The sequence below is a fragment of the Octopus sinensis genome, linkage group LG5, assembly GCF_006345805.1.
Source record: "Octopus sinensis linkage group LG5, ASM634580v1, whole genome shotgun sequence".
Lineage (NCBI taxonomy): Eukaryota > Metazoa > Mollusca > Cephalopoda > Octopoda > Octopodidae > Octopus > Octopus sinensis.
This window is the reverse complement of record NC_043001.1, coordinates 33,894,618-33,913,770: the sequence shown is the minus strand read 5'-3', so window position 1 is coordinate 33,913,770 and position 19,153 is coordinate 33,894,618. Positions and strand designations below refer to the sequence as shown.

The 19,153-nt window shown below is 33.5% G+C and overlaps 1 protein-coding gene and 1 long non-coding RNA gene across 10 annotated transcripts in view; both read left to right on the top strand.

The window, feature by feature from the left end:
* LOC118763622 overlaps positions 1-3,523 on the top strand; it is a 32,280-nt gene extending 28,757 nt beyond the window's left edge. The window contains exon 3 of the long non-coding RNA XR_004999383.1: positions 3,399-3,523. This is a non-coding gene — a long non-coding RNA (uncharacterized LOC118763622). The remainder of the gene's footprint in view (positions 1-3,398) is intronic.
* The window catches only part of LOC115211607 (protein Aster-B), a 270,613-nt gene that overhangs the window by 39,406 nt on the left and 212,054 nt on the right, over positions 1-19,153 (top strand). For 5 of the 9 annotated variants that reach the window (XM_029780198.2, XM_029780197.2, XM_029780193.2 and 2 more), the window contains one exon: positions 17,775-17,819. The exons of the other annotated variants lie outside the window; for them this stretch is intronic. In XM_029780198.2, coding sequence (XP_029636058.1) covers positions 17,775-17,819 — 45 coding nt within the window. The remainder of the gene's footprint in view (positions 1-17,774; positions 17,820-19,153) is intronic. 9 annotated transcript variants of the gene reach the window in all.

Here is a 19,153-nt window from a genome sequence, read left to right as displayed (position 1 = left end):
AGCACCACCTTAATAATGATAAAAATAATAACAATTATAATTATTTCTGCTATAGGCACAAGGCCTGAAAATTTGTGGGAATGGGCTAGTCAGGGACATCAACTCTAGCACTTTATAGGCACTTTATATTATCAATCCCTGAAAGGATGAATGATAGAGTCAGCCTTGGCATAACTGGAACTTAGAATGCTGTTAAGCATGTTGTCCAGTGTGCTAACTATTCTTCCAGGTTACTTCCTTAATAACAACAACAACTACGATAATAATATTATTATTATAAAAGGGCAGAAGCATGTTAAAATTGGTAGAGCATTGAATTGTATGCGTTGCACTATTTGTCAGTATCCCTTTATGTTTTGAGTTCAGATTCTGCTGTAGTAAACCTTGCTTTTGTTCCTTTGTATATGGATTATAATATATATCCAGTCAAGTACTGGAGGCAATGGTTTCGATTTTACTCTCTTCCAAAATCTGTAGATTTATGCCTATATAGAAACTGATTATCACTATTTTTATCCGTATAGGATAGTGTTTAAATGGCAGAAATAGTTTGGGTTAAATTACCTTTCAATGATTAGTTTTTGCCTCTCAAAATTCAAATCATAAAGTTATCAACTTTGCTTCATTCACTTTGGAATCAATAAGATAATTGCTTGTAATACATTGAAGTTTTAACTGATTTACCTTACCAATTTTTGGTTGTGATAAAGTTAGAAATCATTATTATTACTATTATCTATATTCATTTAAGAAATTTAATGGATCTCATATCACTTCAAAATTGAAAATGTTTTTGGTGTACATCTGAGCAAGAAAGGCAAAATGTAGTAACTAGATATATAAAGTTTTCGATATATGGTCAAATACTCATGATTTTTTGTTTGTGGTATGGCTATGTTATAAGAGCACATGTATGTAATTGCTTCATTCTATTCTGTTGAAATATTCAGATAGCTTTTCTTTGTTTATCAGAAACTGTCTATGATTAGAAAGACAGTCTAACTCTAAAACACTTTCAGATTTGCTAAATACCTGAATTTGTAAACATTCATGAAAATAAGTCAACAAACACGAGTAACTTAACAACAAAACAGATTATCTATTCAAGAATCCATTACTTAACATCCTACAAAACTATGGAAAATGTGGGATGAGTGGTTTAACAAAAAGCTCAAGAATATGTATCTAATAGTACAAACATTTTTATGTTTTGAAGTAACTGTATGATGATCAGCTTTTGAGATCATCACGATTATTAAATGCTGACACTACATTCTGAAATGTTGAGCTGAGCACTTTTAGAGCATTATCTGTAGATCATTTTCAATGATAAAAAAAAAAAAATAGAAGAAAAAGAAGTTGTCGATTGGGTACTTTTAGTATATATCAATATCAGGATTTACTACCAATGAATGCACCAAGTTTGGCAGGCGAACAAAATTTTATTACTCTGAATACATTTAGATATTTAGTATTCCAGGTGACAGATGGTAGATAACATGTATCAAAGAATGCCTTCTCCTTATCAAGTGAAAAAAGAAATTACCATATTGATCTTTTGTCAGCATGGAGTTAAATCAAATTTGTCAAAAACATGAGATATACTTGAACACCTAGAAACATCATGAACAACACCAAAAACTATGATTTATAGCATTTCTTTATGATAATGTTTCATCTCCTACTGCAGGATTCTGTACCAAGATGTGGTTTTATTTTATATTTATTACTTTTACACTTATTAAACTCAATACTGTTCATACAACAAAATTGATGATGATGATGATATATATATATATATATATATATATATATATATATATATATATACTTGAGTTGTGGTGGTTTTTAAGTTTTTAGATTTTGGGAGTCAGTAAGTAGCTGCAATACTAGGATTTAGTAGATTAATCTATACTAAGATTTATATCATTAAAATCTTTTAGAGGAAGTTCCTTGTCAGTTTCTGATGAAAATATTGAAAACAAAGGAATTACAAAAAATATCTTTGTTCAAGAGTTGACAAATAGAAACAGCTCTTTGCACACCAGGATATAATTACTGTGTTAACAGGTCAAATGTAACACCTTGTGAAATGAATCCTTTTCATAATGGAGCTTAGAGCAGTATATATCATCATCACTATTATTTTTAATGCTTTGCTTGCATGGGTCAAACAGAATTTGTCATGGTAGATTTTCTACAGCTCAATGCCCTTCCTTTACCAACCCTCACCTGTTTCCTAGTAAGTTAATGTTCCTCTTGATCAAATAAGTTTTCACAGAAGAATTGAAATGAAGGTCTTCATTTGCATGTTGGCAACATCTGTTTACTACTATCATGTGATCTCAAGGCAAGGAGACAATAACACACACATACCTGCCAGCATGGAAAATGGATGTAAATGATGATGCTATATATATATATATATAATATATATATATATATATATATATATATGGGTGTGGATGCTCAGAGAGTGTTGCCACTAGAATAAGAATAGCCTGGGCAAAGTTCAGAAATCTCCTACCTCTACTGGTGACAAAGGGCCTCTCACTCAGAGTTAAAGGTAGATTGTATGATGCATGTGTGCGAACTGCCATGCTTCACAGCAGTGAAACATAGGCCATGACTGCTGAAGACATGCATAGGCTCAAAAGAAATGAAGCTAGTATGATCCACTGGATGTGTCATGTCAGTGTGCACACACAACAGAGTGTAAGCACCCTGAGAGAAATGTTGGACATAAGAAGCATCAGATGTGGTGTGCAAGAGAGACAACTGTGCTGGTTTGGTTATGTGGATGAGATGAACTGTGTGAAGAAGTATCACTCCCTAACAGTGGAAGGAACCCGTGGAAGAGGGAGACCCAGGAAGACATGGGATGAGGTAGTGAAGCATGACCTTCGAACGTTGGGCCTCACAGAGGCAATGACGAAAGACTGAGACCTCTGGAGATATACTGTGACTCAGAAGACCCGACAAGGAAAGTGAGATCACAGCTATAGCCTACACCAATGTCACATAACCAGCCCGTTTAAAAAGTACCTTTGAATCTTCAGGTGACATTCTATACTTGAGGAGACCTATTGAGTCAAGTAAATCAAAATCAAATCAAATCACAATTAAAATGGAAATTGTAGTTGTGGCCATTACCAGTGCTGGTGACATGCAGTAGGTACCATTCATGTGTGGGTTGCTGCCAGAGCTGCCTAACTGGCTCCCTGTGCTGGTGCCATGTAAAAAGCACCATCCAAATGTGGTTGATCCAGCTGTAGAAACATTGCCAAATCGGACAGGAACCTGGCGTGGTCTCCTGGCTTGCCACTCTCCAGTCAAACCATCCAACCAATGCCAGCATGGAAAATGGACGTTAGACGATGATGGTCATGATACCCAAGTAAGCACATAACTGTGAAACAAGGTGGGAAAAAATAGTACTCAAATACCGGAGGTAGAGTAATATGCTTTATTTTTAAAGCTGCAAAACCATCACAAAAACTGCTGCTCAGAGTTTCATGTTCCCGTTCATCAGGGGAGCATGAAACTCTGAGTAGCAGTTTTTTGTGATTTTTTATGATGTTTTTGCAGCTTTGATAATAAAGTGTGTATATGTGTGTGTATGTATGTATATATATATATGTATGTATTTATTTGTGTGTATCTATGCATGCATATATATATATATTTATGTTTGTCAAGTGGTGATGGGGGGGAAAAACACATACATGCATACATACGACAAGGCTTCTTTCAATTTCTGTCTACCAAATCCACTCATAAGGCTTTGGTTGGCCTGAGGCTATAGAGGAAGACACTTGCTCAAGGTGCCACGCAGTGGTACTGAACCCAGAACCATGTGGTTATGAAGCATGTATATGCATATCTTGATTCAAAATTTTATCTAGAACTTTTATCTCAAATGAAATATTTTCTGGGGTTCAAAAAAGTGAACATGGTTTCATTTTTGTTGTTACTTTCAGTTGTTAACATCAGTTCTAGTTCATTTTTGTTGTTACCATCCATAAATTACATTTCTCTTTTTGAACAGTAACCCAAATGTCATGCAGGTATTCTGTTGATTGATGTGGGCCTCTCTCTATATCTTACACAGTTAAGAAACTGAAAGTTTATATTCATATGTTATATTGCTAAACTTCATCTGTCATTTGTTTTACTGTGCAAAGCTATTTTATTTATTTAAAGGATTTGGTATTAGTTTAATACTCTCTGTAATATTGATTTCATGTATTTGAACAAGGCTGCAAACGTGCAAAAAATGGATACTGTCAATTGAATCCTTTCATATATGCCTGTCATTGATCATAGAGAGAAAGAGGTAAAGCTGAGTAACTCTATTGAAAATTGAAGTCAGAATATAAAGACATACACCTAAATACTCCAAGACATTTTGTTGAGTGCTCAATCATTTCTACTACTTTATTAGCATATTTTTAGCTATATATTACTTATACTGAAGAAATAAAATTCCTGAATATAAATTAAAAAAGAAAAAAAAAACAAACTCAAGTTGGTTTCTTTTGCTGATGTATAAAGCATAAATTTAGCTCTAGCAGTGTGATCAAAGAAGTGATTTGTTCTTGAATGGTACTTAGAAATATATTCATTGAGAACAAATTGATTTGTAAAGGTTTCTTTGAAAATATATTGTATTCAAAATACCTCTCCAAACAATTAACAATAAAACATCTTCAGGCATGAGCATGTTCTTATAATGTAAAGTTACTTCTGATCTGTCTGAAGAAGTAGATGCTACAGAATGCAACTTGAATCCATTACTGCAAGCCATTGCTTTCACCTACATACATCCATATAAACTCTGTGTGTGTATAAAATCTTATGAAATATTTTATGTACATATGTAAACTTTTAGACATATATATATATACATATCAGAGTTTATATGCATCCACACAATTTTTGTATATGTATGTGTGTGTCTGTATGTGTGTGTGTATATATATATATATATATATATATATATATATATATATATATATATATATATATTTATGTGCATACTTACACAAAATTGCTGATGTGAAATTTAATTTTTAATGTACTGAACTATTTAATATTTTAACATTGTGGGACACCTATCATTATATTTGCTGAGTTAACCATGCAAAAAATTCAGTGTTTTTAAAAATAAATGCAGAAAGTACTTTTACCATATTTTTGTAGATCACTATTTCAGAAAAATACTCAGTTGAATATATCAAAAGTAACCTGTTTTTCATTTTTCTTTTAATGAAAACGTTGACACATCTAATCAAAGTGTATTATAAAATACTTGTACACTTAACTGTCATTATCATCATATTATCAAACATATGATAGTGACAGTTGTTGCTTAGTATCTCCAGTCAGCTCTGTTTAAGTAGAAATAATTCTAATATGTTTAGAAGGAAGCTATAGATCTAGCAAACAAATTATCATTATACTGTACATTTTGCATTTTGTTATATGATTCTAAAGTGTGGTTGTTCCGGATATTGTGGTATTAGTGCTTAGGTCATATCTTGATGGGCTTAGCTGTCTTCAGGTAGTTAACAGCAGTTTTGCAGGTTTTGAATTTATTTTTCATACTAATGTCGGTTGTCAGCTATTCAGAACAGCTCTTTTTTTCCATCTTTAACTCTCTAGCGTTAGATTTTTCTATTTGGTCTTTTTTCTATTTTAAGCTAATATTGTAACGTGCATATCTTTATAATGTGTATAGCAGAATACACTCACAATTGTAATGCTATTTTATCCATTATATTTTGCATATGGCCATTTCCATTATTGATCACTCCTGGGTCTATTTTTAGAGTAACTAATGCACTCTCTCAGCTGCAAAAAAAACTATTTCCATATGACCTTCCAAATTTTAAATATTTTTTATTTAACCAGATAAATATAGATGTATATAGATGACTTGCATTGTTACAATGTTTGCTTTTATATTGATGGTAATTCATACAGAAGTGTTGAATTTAGAAAAAAAATGTATAATCGTGATTATTACATTTTTAACCTGAAATGTAATAAAATACATTTTTAACCTTGACATTGGATTCTTGTCTTGAAAGACTAAATGGAAACAGGTGGCAAATTTGAGTAGTAGACAACCAGCCTTGGTTGACAGTTTACACTTTTAAGTGGCATTGTGTTATATCTGTAGCCAAGACACTTAACTCTTAATGTCTGAGTTCACCTAGCTCTAAGTATATAATTATAGGATTGTTCTTCAAACCAGGTCACTATGATTTTAAGTAATATTTTTGTGACTGTCCTGCCTGGAACTACATTACCAATGTGCTTCTTTGTTTTTTTTAAACTGTGAAGTGGGATTTGAGGAAGATTTGACCAGTATTTCTTGCAGTTTAGCAGCCATGCACAGGCTTCATTATTGGTTTTGATAGTTTATGATTTAATTCATGCTGTATGCAGAGACAATACTATGGAATTGGCAAGTTATTTGTTCATTTGTAGTGCCATGTTGCTCTTTTCCAGAATGGTCATCAACTGGGTTTTTGAATTGCTTCTTTGATCCTTAAATGAGGCATTGACCATGGAGTAACTGATCATAAAGGCTCCTACAAAGAGGACACAAGTTAAAAATATGCACTACATGGTCTATGCCATCTCAGAATGGTATTCTTTTGTGTAGTCTTTTTTTTTTTACTACTATGTGGAATGTACTGAGATGCACTGTTTCCTTCATGTCCAGCAACAGAGTTGAATGAACAATTTTTAGGCCACCCTTTCTTGGCCCTTCCTTGGCTAGGGTGAGTAATAAAGTCCCTAAATAGGAATGCTGTCACATTTTAAGGGAGATACTGGGGGAAGCTGTCATTATGTTGTTTATATGTTAAGTTCTAACTAGAAGCACCCTACACATTCAGGCTTGCTTCTGTTATTGTGATCAGTCTGACAGTGATTTCCATCACTGTCAGACTGTTTAAAGATCCATGATTCTGTATCTACATTGCAGAAGACAAAACACCTGTGTAAGACACCTGGTATAGGGGGTTGTATATTTCCTTGTGTAGCTTTCTTCACTGCAAAAAAAAAGAGATTGCTGTGGCAAGGGTAGATTTAAGACTTCTTACCAGTTGCAGGAGGTTGCCTGGAATCTACTCTGTCAGAAAAACTGACAACCATATCTTGTGATTCTCTTAGACTATGGTATCTTCCTGCACTTCATGGCTTCACTCAAGGCAGCAAGCCAGTGTTTGATAAGTAATAGAGCACATCCACCAAGGTGGGCCTGTACTGTGTATTTCTGGGGCTCACTGTTGCTCTGAAATCCTTGTCAATTTAACATGGTACTGCAAAGCACTTAGTTACCACACAGCTGCAGAGAAGCATGGTAGGAGTTTTGTAAAAGAGAGCTGTATGTTGGTAGTGAAGACTCTCATACTTGGCTGCTTCCTGGTTCACCACTTAAGCTAACCCTGAAGCTGTGAGCTGTAAGTAAAACAGTTGTAGACCTATTGCACAGAAAGCATCAAATCACCCTGTTTACATACGCATGCACACACACACATACATTCACACCCACACGTACATATGTGTATGCATGTGTATTTGAGAATATGAATATGTGTGTATTAAAACACTTAAAGCTGTTTCTGTTTTACTACTGCCTCCTGTATTGTTATTAGTATCACCAGTTAAATTCTCTTTCTTCTATCTTTTATATGTTAGAAATGCATTACTCTCTTTTGTCATATCAACTATAAGTTCTAAATTTCTATGTAATCTGATAATTTGATCCAATGACTCCTTTGAACTACTTGCTGCCTTGGCTACCTTTTCCTTGTATATGCTTAGTGTACTTTTTCTCATCTGTGTAAACCATTACTGTTATCTCTTGTGGATGAATCGATCAAATGACTACAACATAATCACTTTCTTATTCCACTTCCATTCATCCTATTAGTCATATCTTCATCAACCTTATCCAATCGCCCATGTCTCATTCACATTTTCATTTTATTCCTCTTTCACGAAAACACCGTTGAGACCTTAATGGGCAACATCTCAAAATCTTTCAAATAAAATCACAACCCATTTTTAAAAATATCAGCAAATTACATTCCCCTCTAAACTTTATGCCAGTGTTGTTTCCATGCTAGTACTGTGTTGTTAAAATTATAAAATGTGTATACAGCACCCAGGATATTTCTCTAACCATCCTTAGCTTGTATCATGCAAACTGCATATTACAGAATCGTAGAATTGTAGCTTGTTTATTATGTATGAAGCTACTTCCAAGCTATTTAAGATATCACCTTTGAAGAGGTTTGTGTGTGCATGCATGCATGTACACACACACAGAGACATGCACACGCGTGTGCGCACACACACACACACACACACACACACACACACACAGTTTCTTCTTTTCTGTCTTGCACTTTCCTTGTCTCCCATACATTTCACACAGATAGAAATATGAAGTCTCTTTGTACTTGATTCATTTATATTTAGGTATACATTAACACATATACACACATATATATATTTATATATGACTTTGCACTAAAAACTACTGAACAAAAAGAAAAACAAGTTAAAATTAGTTCCTATTAAAAAAGCACAGCATGAGATTAATAGAAAAGTGGCTGTTTAGTTTACAGGAAAGGAGTGGGTACTACAGTAAATATACCTACTAAATATGATGCCTGTTCTCTGATACATTGATTCAATACTAATCACATTAAATGTACTAGTGTACAGCTATTATAATAGGGCTAACCAAATTTACCTGTTTGAATCAATGCAAGCATAGTGATGGAACTTCAGTGTTGTTGATAGAGCTTTAAGAAACTGATGTATATAAAGAAATTAATTGAGAATGTATTAAAAGTATTGGTTGACATATGCAGAAAAATAACAGGATTAGTTCTGTTTTTATTACAGCTGTTTTTCCATGCTCAATTGGGTTTGATTGATATGTTATTTGAGGCATTGTTGTACAGCCAGATACCTTTTCTGATGCTAATCCTTACTTGTTTTTCATGTAGGGGTCACTTATTCAACACAGCTTTGAAAACCGGAAGTACCCTGACAATTTCCTAACTAGCGAAACTGGCCACGCTGCCCACTACACTTTTGGACAAGAGATTATAGGTGTAACCACAACACACAAATGCATATACAAAACAAAAAAATCAGTTCATAAGTTATTTAGTTATAAAGATTATTTGCCAACATAACATGGCAGTCCTGGTTTAGGAGGAACGTTGCTGTAATTTAGCCCCAAGAGACATCATCTCCAGTTGGCTCCACTACACGATCTGTCCTTATATTTTCGAACAAAGGACACAGATCATGTTGTGTAGCTAGCTGGAGACAACGTCTCCTGGGGCTAAATTACAGCAACATTTGTCCTAAACCAGGACTGCCATGTTATGTTGGCAAATAATCTTTACTATAGAGTACTGTTGCTGAATATCTCTCATTGAGAGATTTACAAATCATAATTTTCATCATTATTTAGTTATGACATCATGCATATATTTCATTAATAGTAATGCCTGTTATTTAAGGGAAACCTGATTGACACTTATGAAATTCTCCAGTTTTATTTTCTTTATATGTAATCTATGATCAAACTATGGAGACCAGTGAAAAGAATTTTGGATTATGAGTTTTTTTTCATAGTTTTCTCATTTGATGTATAACAATACATGTAAAGTTCTTTCAATTTCCACTTACTAAATCCATTCACTAGGTTTTGGTTGACCTGGGGTTGGACACTTGCTCAAGGTGCTATGTTGTAGGATGGAACCCAAAACCATGTAAATGGGAAGCAAAGTTCTCAACCACACAGCCATGCCTGTGCTTATGATAAGGTTATAGTCCAAAATTCAAGGGAGCTAGTAAGGGTCTGGTCTGCAATGTTAACAAGTAATCCAAGGGAGAGCTGGTAAAATGTTTGTAAGTTTCATTGCTGGCTCTTGCCTTTCAATAGATGATGTTATTGCTCTGGCATTGAATGAAGAAGAGATGTGGGGAATGTCAATGGGTGCTGCATACTGGGTAGGTATTAGCTTTGTGCTGTATCCTGGTAGAGTGAGACCAAAATAAGTATTGAGAAGAAATAGATTGGACAGACCTTAGAATATTACTTCAGAGTATCTGAATATATGTTGTTGCTACCCTATTCCTCTTAACTGGATCAGTTTTTTTAAAAATGTTAAAATATTGATGTTTATGGTGTGCATATTTTCTTACAAAAATAGACGTACATTGCATGGTCATGAGTAATGTTATATGTAATAAAGGCATTAAAACCTACAGATGCCACCAATAAAAGTAAGATATATACAAATGTAATGAGAAAAATGCTGGATATAAGGCCATTGGTTTTTGTTTATATTTATATATACATATGCATACACACACACACACAATAGTGTGTTCATAATATCTTGTTTCAATACTCTACTGTACTACAGAATATATCTGTAAATTTTAACCAACACCATATAATAGTATAATAGACTGATGTTTCCACTGAGGTCGACTTTGCCTTTCATCCTTTCGGGGTCGATAAATTAGGTACCAGTTGTGTACTGGGGTCAATCTAATTGACTGGCCCCCGCTCCCAAAATTTCGGGCCTTGTACCTAGAGGAGAAAAGAGTATAATAGACTGATGTAAACATCTTATATTTATATAAAATATCTTCATGGAAAGAAAAAGAGAGATCAACTAGAATAATTTCACTCCTATGTTGAGATTTTATTGATGACTGAGTATTCTTTGTAATGTAAATTACATTTGCAAGTCAGTACCATTGAAATAAAATTCTTAATGTACTAATATTTAATTAATTGAACTAGCTACAAGAATGCAATATATATATATATATATATATATATACATATATATATATATACATACTAATCAGTCTGTCTGATTTGTAGAAACCCTAAGTAAAGGTGGATTTATAAGCAGTGTCTACATAGACTGCTAAAAATATTAAAGAGAACTTGGTCACTGATGAAATTTTAAAGCAAGAGTGAAGCTAATCTGGTTTGTCCTTTTTTTTTCTGTACATGAAGATATTGTATATAAAGATAAGTTGTTTACTTCTATCTATAAAATCTAGTGTTGATTGTAAATTTATACATAAAGTCTGTAGTACAGCATAGCCTTGAAACAAAATACTGTTAATGCACCAGTAATTTATTAATCATTCTGATTGATGATTAATGGAAGAAGTAACTGAGAAATATTTCTGTTTTGAGTTGGATATAAATTTGATCTTATAGCTTAAAGAAGAAATAGCTTAAAGAAGAAATAACTTAAAGTTTGGATATTTGGAAAGATTTTTTCCAGTGTATTTTTCCTTACCAAAAAAGATAAAAATCTTGTACAAATTCATATATATGTAAACAAAACATGTTGAATTAACATAAATTTTGAAGATGATGATAATGTCAGTTGTAATTTAAACATCTAATATTGCTTTTGCTAGATAAATTATAATTATCCCAGACATTTCAGATCAATATTGCCGATATCATATCCTTATATATTCAGCTGTTTCTGCTTTATACAAGTTGTCATCAGAGGTCATTGTTTATTGTCAGTAAATAAAGAACAGTGACTATTTCACTCTTCCACACAAATGCATACGCACATAATACTCTTTTATTGAATACAACTTTTTTGAATGGTCAATAGAATAAAGTCCCTGATCTACATTCTCATGTGCACATGTATGTAAATGTGTACCTGCATGTGTATCATCATCATCGTTTAATGTCCATACTATCATGACAAGTGTATATGTATATTATGACATAAGTATGTATTTATGGAGGCTTGTATTTTGTGTAAATCAGGTATGCTAAACCAGTGACACTTGGTCTACAACTAGTGCTTTATGACTTTTTGTCTGGTATATGCAATATCATGGTTAAATAAATATAATAATATTCTACTGAAAGTTTGTAATATAATATTTAGGCTTCACTTTATTTGAACATTCTTGTTTCTTTTTCTTTCACTCAGTCATTCACTAATGTTATCTCTTCATCAGATTTTTATGATTTGTTTATATGACTACGCAATTTTTCATATGATCTGTTGCAAGGGAAAGATTGCCTATATGTGGTGAATGTAAATATATGAATATTTTTCTGTGAATATGCATGTTTCTATATATATATACATATATCTTTTACCCTATATATATATAGGTAGCCAGTGCAGGAAATAAAAACCTTTTAGGTAAATTTTACAAATTGGGTCAGCTTGATGCATCACCATGCACTGCTAGAAATAGACGTTAAAGTCTTTTTTTACTACCTTGGTAGTAAAAAAGACTTTGTCTATTTCTAGCACCTTGTTATAATTATAAAATAATTTGTAAATACACACACACACGCACACACACACATATATATACACACACATATACACATACATATATAGGGGTATTTGGTTCACAGTCATAAGGTCATGAGTTCAATTCCTGGCAGCACATTATTTCATATTACTTTAGTCCACTGAGCTGGCAAAAATGAGTTGTAATTCAAAGGACCAGCCTTGTCATATTCTGTGTCTCGCTGAGTCTTCCTGAGAACTACGTCAAGGGTATGTGTGTTTGTGGAGTGCTAGACCACTTGCATGTTAATTTCATGAGCAGGCTGTTCTGCTCATAACTGATGAGATGCCAGCTTTTTAAATGGCAGTGCCCCAGCATGGCTGCAGCTCTTGAGCTGAAACTAGTAAAGAATATATATATTAATAAAAGAAGGTAGTCAGAATTTAGATAAACACTCTTTATTGAGTGCTTTCAACCCCTCGAAGAATTCATCATGAATTGTGGGCTGTTGGAAATTTTTTCCTTTCAGATATATTTGTTTTCTTGGGTTTAGGAAAAAGCATGTTCTTTATCATTTTGAATCTATATGAATGTGTGGTGAATTTTAAAACTAGGCATGTATGAGATTTTGAGAGAGCTGGTTAGAGAAGGAAGTAAAAAAAAAATGAAATTACAGGAATTAAGAGGTATTTTCTGGGATAGTTGATTTGATGACAGGTCAAAAGAGGTCAAACTTTTTATCAACTGCAATAAATTGTCCATTTTTTCTCATTAAATGGTTGACAAACTTTTGGTTAGCTATTCTGTGGCTGCTTAGCTTCAGAATTCACCAAATTGTTTGAGAAGACTTCTGTATGTGTGTGTGTGTGTGTGAGAGAGAGAGAGAGAGAGAGAGAGAGAGAGGTGGGGAGTAGATGTTTTTGTATGTTGATTATGAGTTAATTTTTCCATTAATTATAGTAACAGTAATAATATCATTAATAATATCCAGTGATTATTTAATTTGGTTCATTTGGAAAAATAATTTTTTTCGTTGAAAAAGACATGAAAAATTTTCAGAGTTACTGCTTTCCTGGAAAGTTCTGGAATCAAGTCTTGCTTATGTATTTCACTTTTTTCTGTATAGTTTCTATGACAGGATGTCTTTCCTATTGCCAACCACTCTACAATGTGTACTGGGTACATTTTATTGCGATACCAGCACAGAAAGTTTGGTATGTCCTCAGGAAGACTGAAGTCTCTTCTCCACCCTGCATTATTTCTGTTCATTTGCCAACTACGTTACTGAATGTACTGGATGCATTTCATTGAGGCAAGAAAGTAAGTGAGTTGGTAGTAAAGGAAGCTATATAATAATTCTTGATAGGGAGATTGAACAGAAATAGCATGCATGGCGTGATGGGGGAAGAGTCAGAAATAAGAGGAGGATAGAAGAGGGAGTGAGAGAGAGTGACAGGAGAGAGGCAGTGATAGAAAAGTGAATTATGTAAGTTTGAGAGAATGTTGGAGTTGAGGGAGAGAGAGAGTGATGGATGTCAACAATGCGTGATAGAGAAAGGTGTAGTGTGTGTGTGTGTGTGTGTGAGAGAGAGAGAGAGAGAGAGAGGTGGGGAGTAGATGTTTTTGTATGTTGATTATGAGTTAATTTTTCCATTAATTATAGTAACAGTAATAATATCATTAATAATATCCAGTGATTATTTAATTTGGTTCATTTGGAAAAATAATTTTTTTCGTTGAAAAAGACATGAAAAATTTTCAGAGTTACTGCTTTCCTGGAAAGTTCTGGAATCAAGTCTTGCTTATGTATTTCACTTTTTTCTGTATAGTTTCTATGACAGGATGTCTTTCCTATTGCCAACCACTCTACAATGTGTACTGGGTACATTTTATTGCGATACCAGCACAGAAAGTTTGGTATGTCCTCAGGAAGACTGAAGTCTCTTCTCCACCCTGCATTATTTCTGTTCATTTGCCAACTACGTTACTGAATGTACTGGATGCATTTCATTGAGGCAAGAAAGTAAGTGAGTTGGTAGTAAAGGAAGCTATATAATAATTCTTGATAGGGAGATTGAACAGAAATAGCATGCATGGCGTGATGGGGGAAGAGTCAGAAATAAGAGGAGGATAGAAGAGGGAGTGAGAGAGAGAGAGAGTGATGGATGTCAACAATGCGTGATAGAGAAAGGTGTAGTGTGTGTGTGTGTGTGTGAGTGAGAGACAGCTTTGAAGATGGTTAATAGTGAGAGTATAAGATGATGAGTTAGGTAAGTTTGAGAGAATGTTGGAGGGGAGGGAGAGAGAGTGGATGTCAACAATGAGTGATAGAGAAAGGTGTAGTGTGTGTGTGTGAGGGACAGCTTTGAAGATGGTTAATGGTAAGAGAGTAAGATGATGGTTGTCAACAATGAACAATAGGGGAAGAAGTAAAGAGAGAGAGAGAAAGTGATAGTTACCAATAAAGAATGGGTAATGGTATGGAGGATTGTGTAAAGACAAATCTAATATGATGCAATCCTTTGGTACACACACTGCATGGTGGGAGAGAAATATTAATAGTAAGGAGGAATATGGGTAGGAGTGGTGAGTAAGTGATTGATGTTAGAGGAGTAGAGTGGTATATGGAGATTTAGCATGAATATATGAAAGTGGGCTAAAAAGTGATACTACACCTGTGACAGGTTACTTGCATTAATTTCAGCTCTTCTTATTAGTAACTGCATTGTTTTGTTCCAGGTAAACTGACATCTGACTGTTCAAAGAAAACTTCAGATCTAACTTAGTAGTGACTTTTCTGGAAAATAGATGAAATTTGGCATCATGGTGTTATCAAGTACCTGCAGAAAAAAGGTTTACCCCCCCCCCCCCCAAGGACATCCATGATGACATGCATGCTACATTAGGGGATGATGGTTCACCTTTATCAACAGTGCAAAAGAGGGCAGCTGAACTTAGGAGGGGAAGAGAGAGTCTTGAATATGACCCAAGGTTATAAATCAAATAGCCAATGCTATTAATATATCCCATGGAAGAGATGAGAATATTCTGAACAATGAACTTGGTATGATGAAGGTTTTTTGCTCAGTAGATGCCACATTTTCTGACACCTGATCACAAGCACACTAGCCTGATCACATCACAGGAAAATCTGACATTGTTTAAGGTAGTTCCAGTTGCTTTCCTCGGCCATTTCCTAACCCAGGGTAAGTGTTGAGGCCATTGCTTTGAGCCAGAGACAAAATGACAATCCATGCAGTGGAAACACTTTTCTTCACCTGCTCCGAACAAGGCCAAGGTTGTGTCATCTGCAGAGAAGGTGATGGCCTCAGTTTTTTGGGATGCAAAAAGCATTGTGTTTATTGATTATCATCAAAAGGACCACACCATCAATGGAGAGTAGTATGCTAACTTGCTGAGGTAGTCATGAAAGGCTATCAAGACCCAAGAAAACTGATGAAAGGGGGCTTCTTTCATCAGGACAATGCTCATGGCTGCTGTATGTGACTGTGGATTTGAACTGATTGATCCATATTCTTCTGATTTAGCCCCATCTGATTGTCATCTATTCCCCAACATGAAAAAACACTTGGATGTGAACCAGTATTGCTGTGATGATGATGTCATGTCTACTGTTGATGACTTTCATGACTAACAGGATGAAAGCTTCTTTGCCAATAGGATCCAAGCACTGCAGCACTTGTGGAAGAAAGGGGTCTGTTTTGGAAAATAAATCTCATTTTGTCACATTCCGTGAGAGTGTCTTGGACAGCGTACAAACATTTCAGCTAAAGTTCATAATAGTTGGGAGATATCCAAATGTAGACAATATTGATTCCAGCCACCACTGTCATTACTAGTACCATCACCATTTTATAGCCATTTTTTTAATGCTTTCATAAGTTGGACAGACTTTCTTCACCAAAAACTGCACTCCTTTGTCATACATTATATGTGTACTTATTGTTAGGTATGTTTGAGTATGAGAAAACTACATTAAAGCTTTTGATATTTCACTGAGTTTCAGAAGAACTTAGTATGTTGTATTTTGTAATTAAATTTATTAGCCTGAGGTTAATGGGCTACTTCATATTAAATTTCTGCTTTTTTAAATTGTACCCACAGATCATACAAATATAAATGTCTAAAGCTAACCATAAGGTAGTTGGTGGGAAACAACTGGGTTTCTAAACATTAGTCAGTTTGTACAGAGAGAAACTACTAGGGACATAAATGCATTTGAATGTTGTGTATTTGATAAGGTAGTCCCACAAGTTATTAGTACAGAGTAGATGGAAAAGAACTAAACCAAGGAATATTTGGAATGACAGATTAGGTTTAAAAAATTTGGGCCTCACAAGCTAGACACAGTTGGGGTTGCACTTTCATATTGGCCAGTTTGATTCCTTATAGACTAGAAAATGATGATGTATCTGTCAAATATATTTATAAAGGTTTCTTTCTGTACTTACTTATCTTTATATATAAAAGTGAAGTTGTGTGTCTGTCTCCTACAATTTAGATTCCTAACTACTCCCACATTTTGCGGTGCAGTTTAACCAAAACCGGGTATCTTATAGTCGTGATTCATATCGAGCCCTTCTGGGTATTAGCGCGTGTCTATGATGAGTCTACGATTTTAAAAAAAATTTACCATCATTTTTTTTCCATTTTAATGCATTTTTTCGCTATTATATAAGGGAAGTAACTCTCTAAAAATGTCTACGATGAGTCAACGATTTAAAAAAAAATTTGCCATAATTTTTTTCCATTTTTAATGCATTTTTTTGCTATTTTTTTGGCTATAACTCTCTAAAAATGCTTATATAGTTATTTCCCTTACAAACCCGAGCAACGCCGGGCGATACTGCTAGTTTCTTATATAACTGTGAATGGTATCAAAAATATATATGGTTTTACTAATAAAGATGTACATTTGTTAAAACATGTATGTGGATGATCTCTTTTATAAGTATATCTTAACATTTTGCTGCTTTCAGTTTGTTAAGGAAATTGCTTTCATGAACTTCAAAATCAATTTTTATAATATTGTATATGGATCTAAACCCCTTTGTTTCTCTTTGAATTCATCTCTAGAGGTGTTGGATTTATTATCTTTAAACCTTTTTGCTTGTAAACACGGAATGCATTTTTTGTTAAAGAAGGTAAAGGCAATGTGACAAAACCTTTGTGAGGGTTCTTGTCAGAGTAGGCTTTTTTAAAAATTATTTCTTTACATTATTTTTCTTTAATGAAAGTTCTTTGAAGAACCTAATCTGCACAAAATACAATGAAATTTATTTCAGTGTGTTTCTATTTCTCTAAGATAAGTTTACATTACACATCTTTTCTGTTGTTAATTTAACATTTTCTTTTAAATAAGCATTATATTTTTGCCAAATTTTTGATTTTCCTTTCTCTAGTTCTGTGTGTGAACCATTACTGATAGTGACACCACCCACACCATGGTAAGTTTGCTGAAGTTGGCGTCCTCCCTGCTCCCTGTTTCCAAACATTTTTGCAGTGGTATTCTGTTCAATAGGCTTTCACTCTTTGTAGTCCTTCATTGACCCTTCTAGGAGTGCATCCAAACCAAATTCCCCCCTTACTTGTTTGATTTCAGTTTGATTAATAGAATATAAAACTATTCTCTTCATTGAAATGCATGATTTATCTTGTTCTCTTGTCCAGTGTTTTTCTGGTAAGTCCCCTTGTGTGGTACATTCCTCTAATTAATCTTTTTAACTCTGATATTTATTGTTATTTTATGTATTTTGCCATTCATTGAAGAAATGTTTATACCCAAATACATGCTTAGAAACTGCATGTCTTTTGACATGTATTAAATGCATGTGAGCCTAAAACATGTATATTCAGTGGTCAAGAAACAAAAAATCTTCTAAAATTTTATATTCAGATGATTTATTTTGGAAAAATATTTTAAACTGATGCATAGCTATTTACACCATCAATACAGTTTATTTATAAATAACAAATTTTTAGTTTAATTTTAAAGGTTGCAAATACTTCTTAAAATATTTTTAACATTTCTTAAATATCATGTTTTTTAAAATATATTTTAAATTTTTGAGAAAAATTTTTTATTCTAAAGCAGAAAAACATCTAATATTTATATATTTTAATGAAATTAGAATTTTGAATTATGTATCTTAAGTAGCTTTACTAAAGACTTGTATTAATTTAAAAAAAAAATAAAACATAATACTATTATTATTGAATATGAAAATAGGGGAAAAATTGCTGTTGTGTCTTTCTAACTAGTCAGCATTCTATTGCATAATGAGCATTTTCATTTCTCTTAAGATTGAAAAGAAAATCAGTTTGTTTTACTTCAAAACTTGCTTTTATTGCAAATCTGCTTTATAACTGCATGTTTAATTTTCCATACTGATATAAACTTTGATCGATTGACACAAATTCACATATTCATGTGTATTTTTATGGCAAGAGGACCATAGAAGAAATAATCATTTTGTTATGGTGTAGGATTGGTACCTAGTTTTTCAGCTAGATAAACTAAAATAATTAAAATAAGTACTGCATGTGGTTAGATTCGAAATCATGATTATAAATCTGGCTGATTAATTATTCAGCCATTCCTCTGTTAAAGTTGCTTTTTTAATTGCTTATTGGTAAAACATAATGAAGCATAAATGCTTTTTTTAAAATGTTTTAATATATATCTCCCATTCTAGTATAGAATGAATGCCGTTCGCATTTCTGGTTAACCTTTAATTGACAGCAAGTTTCTAGTTGGCTAAGGCAAGTAGTTTTTTGAATA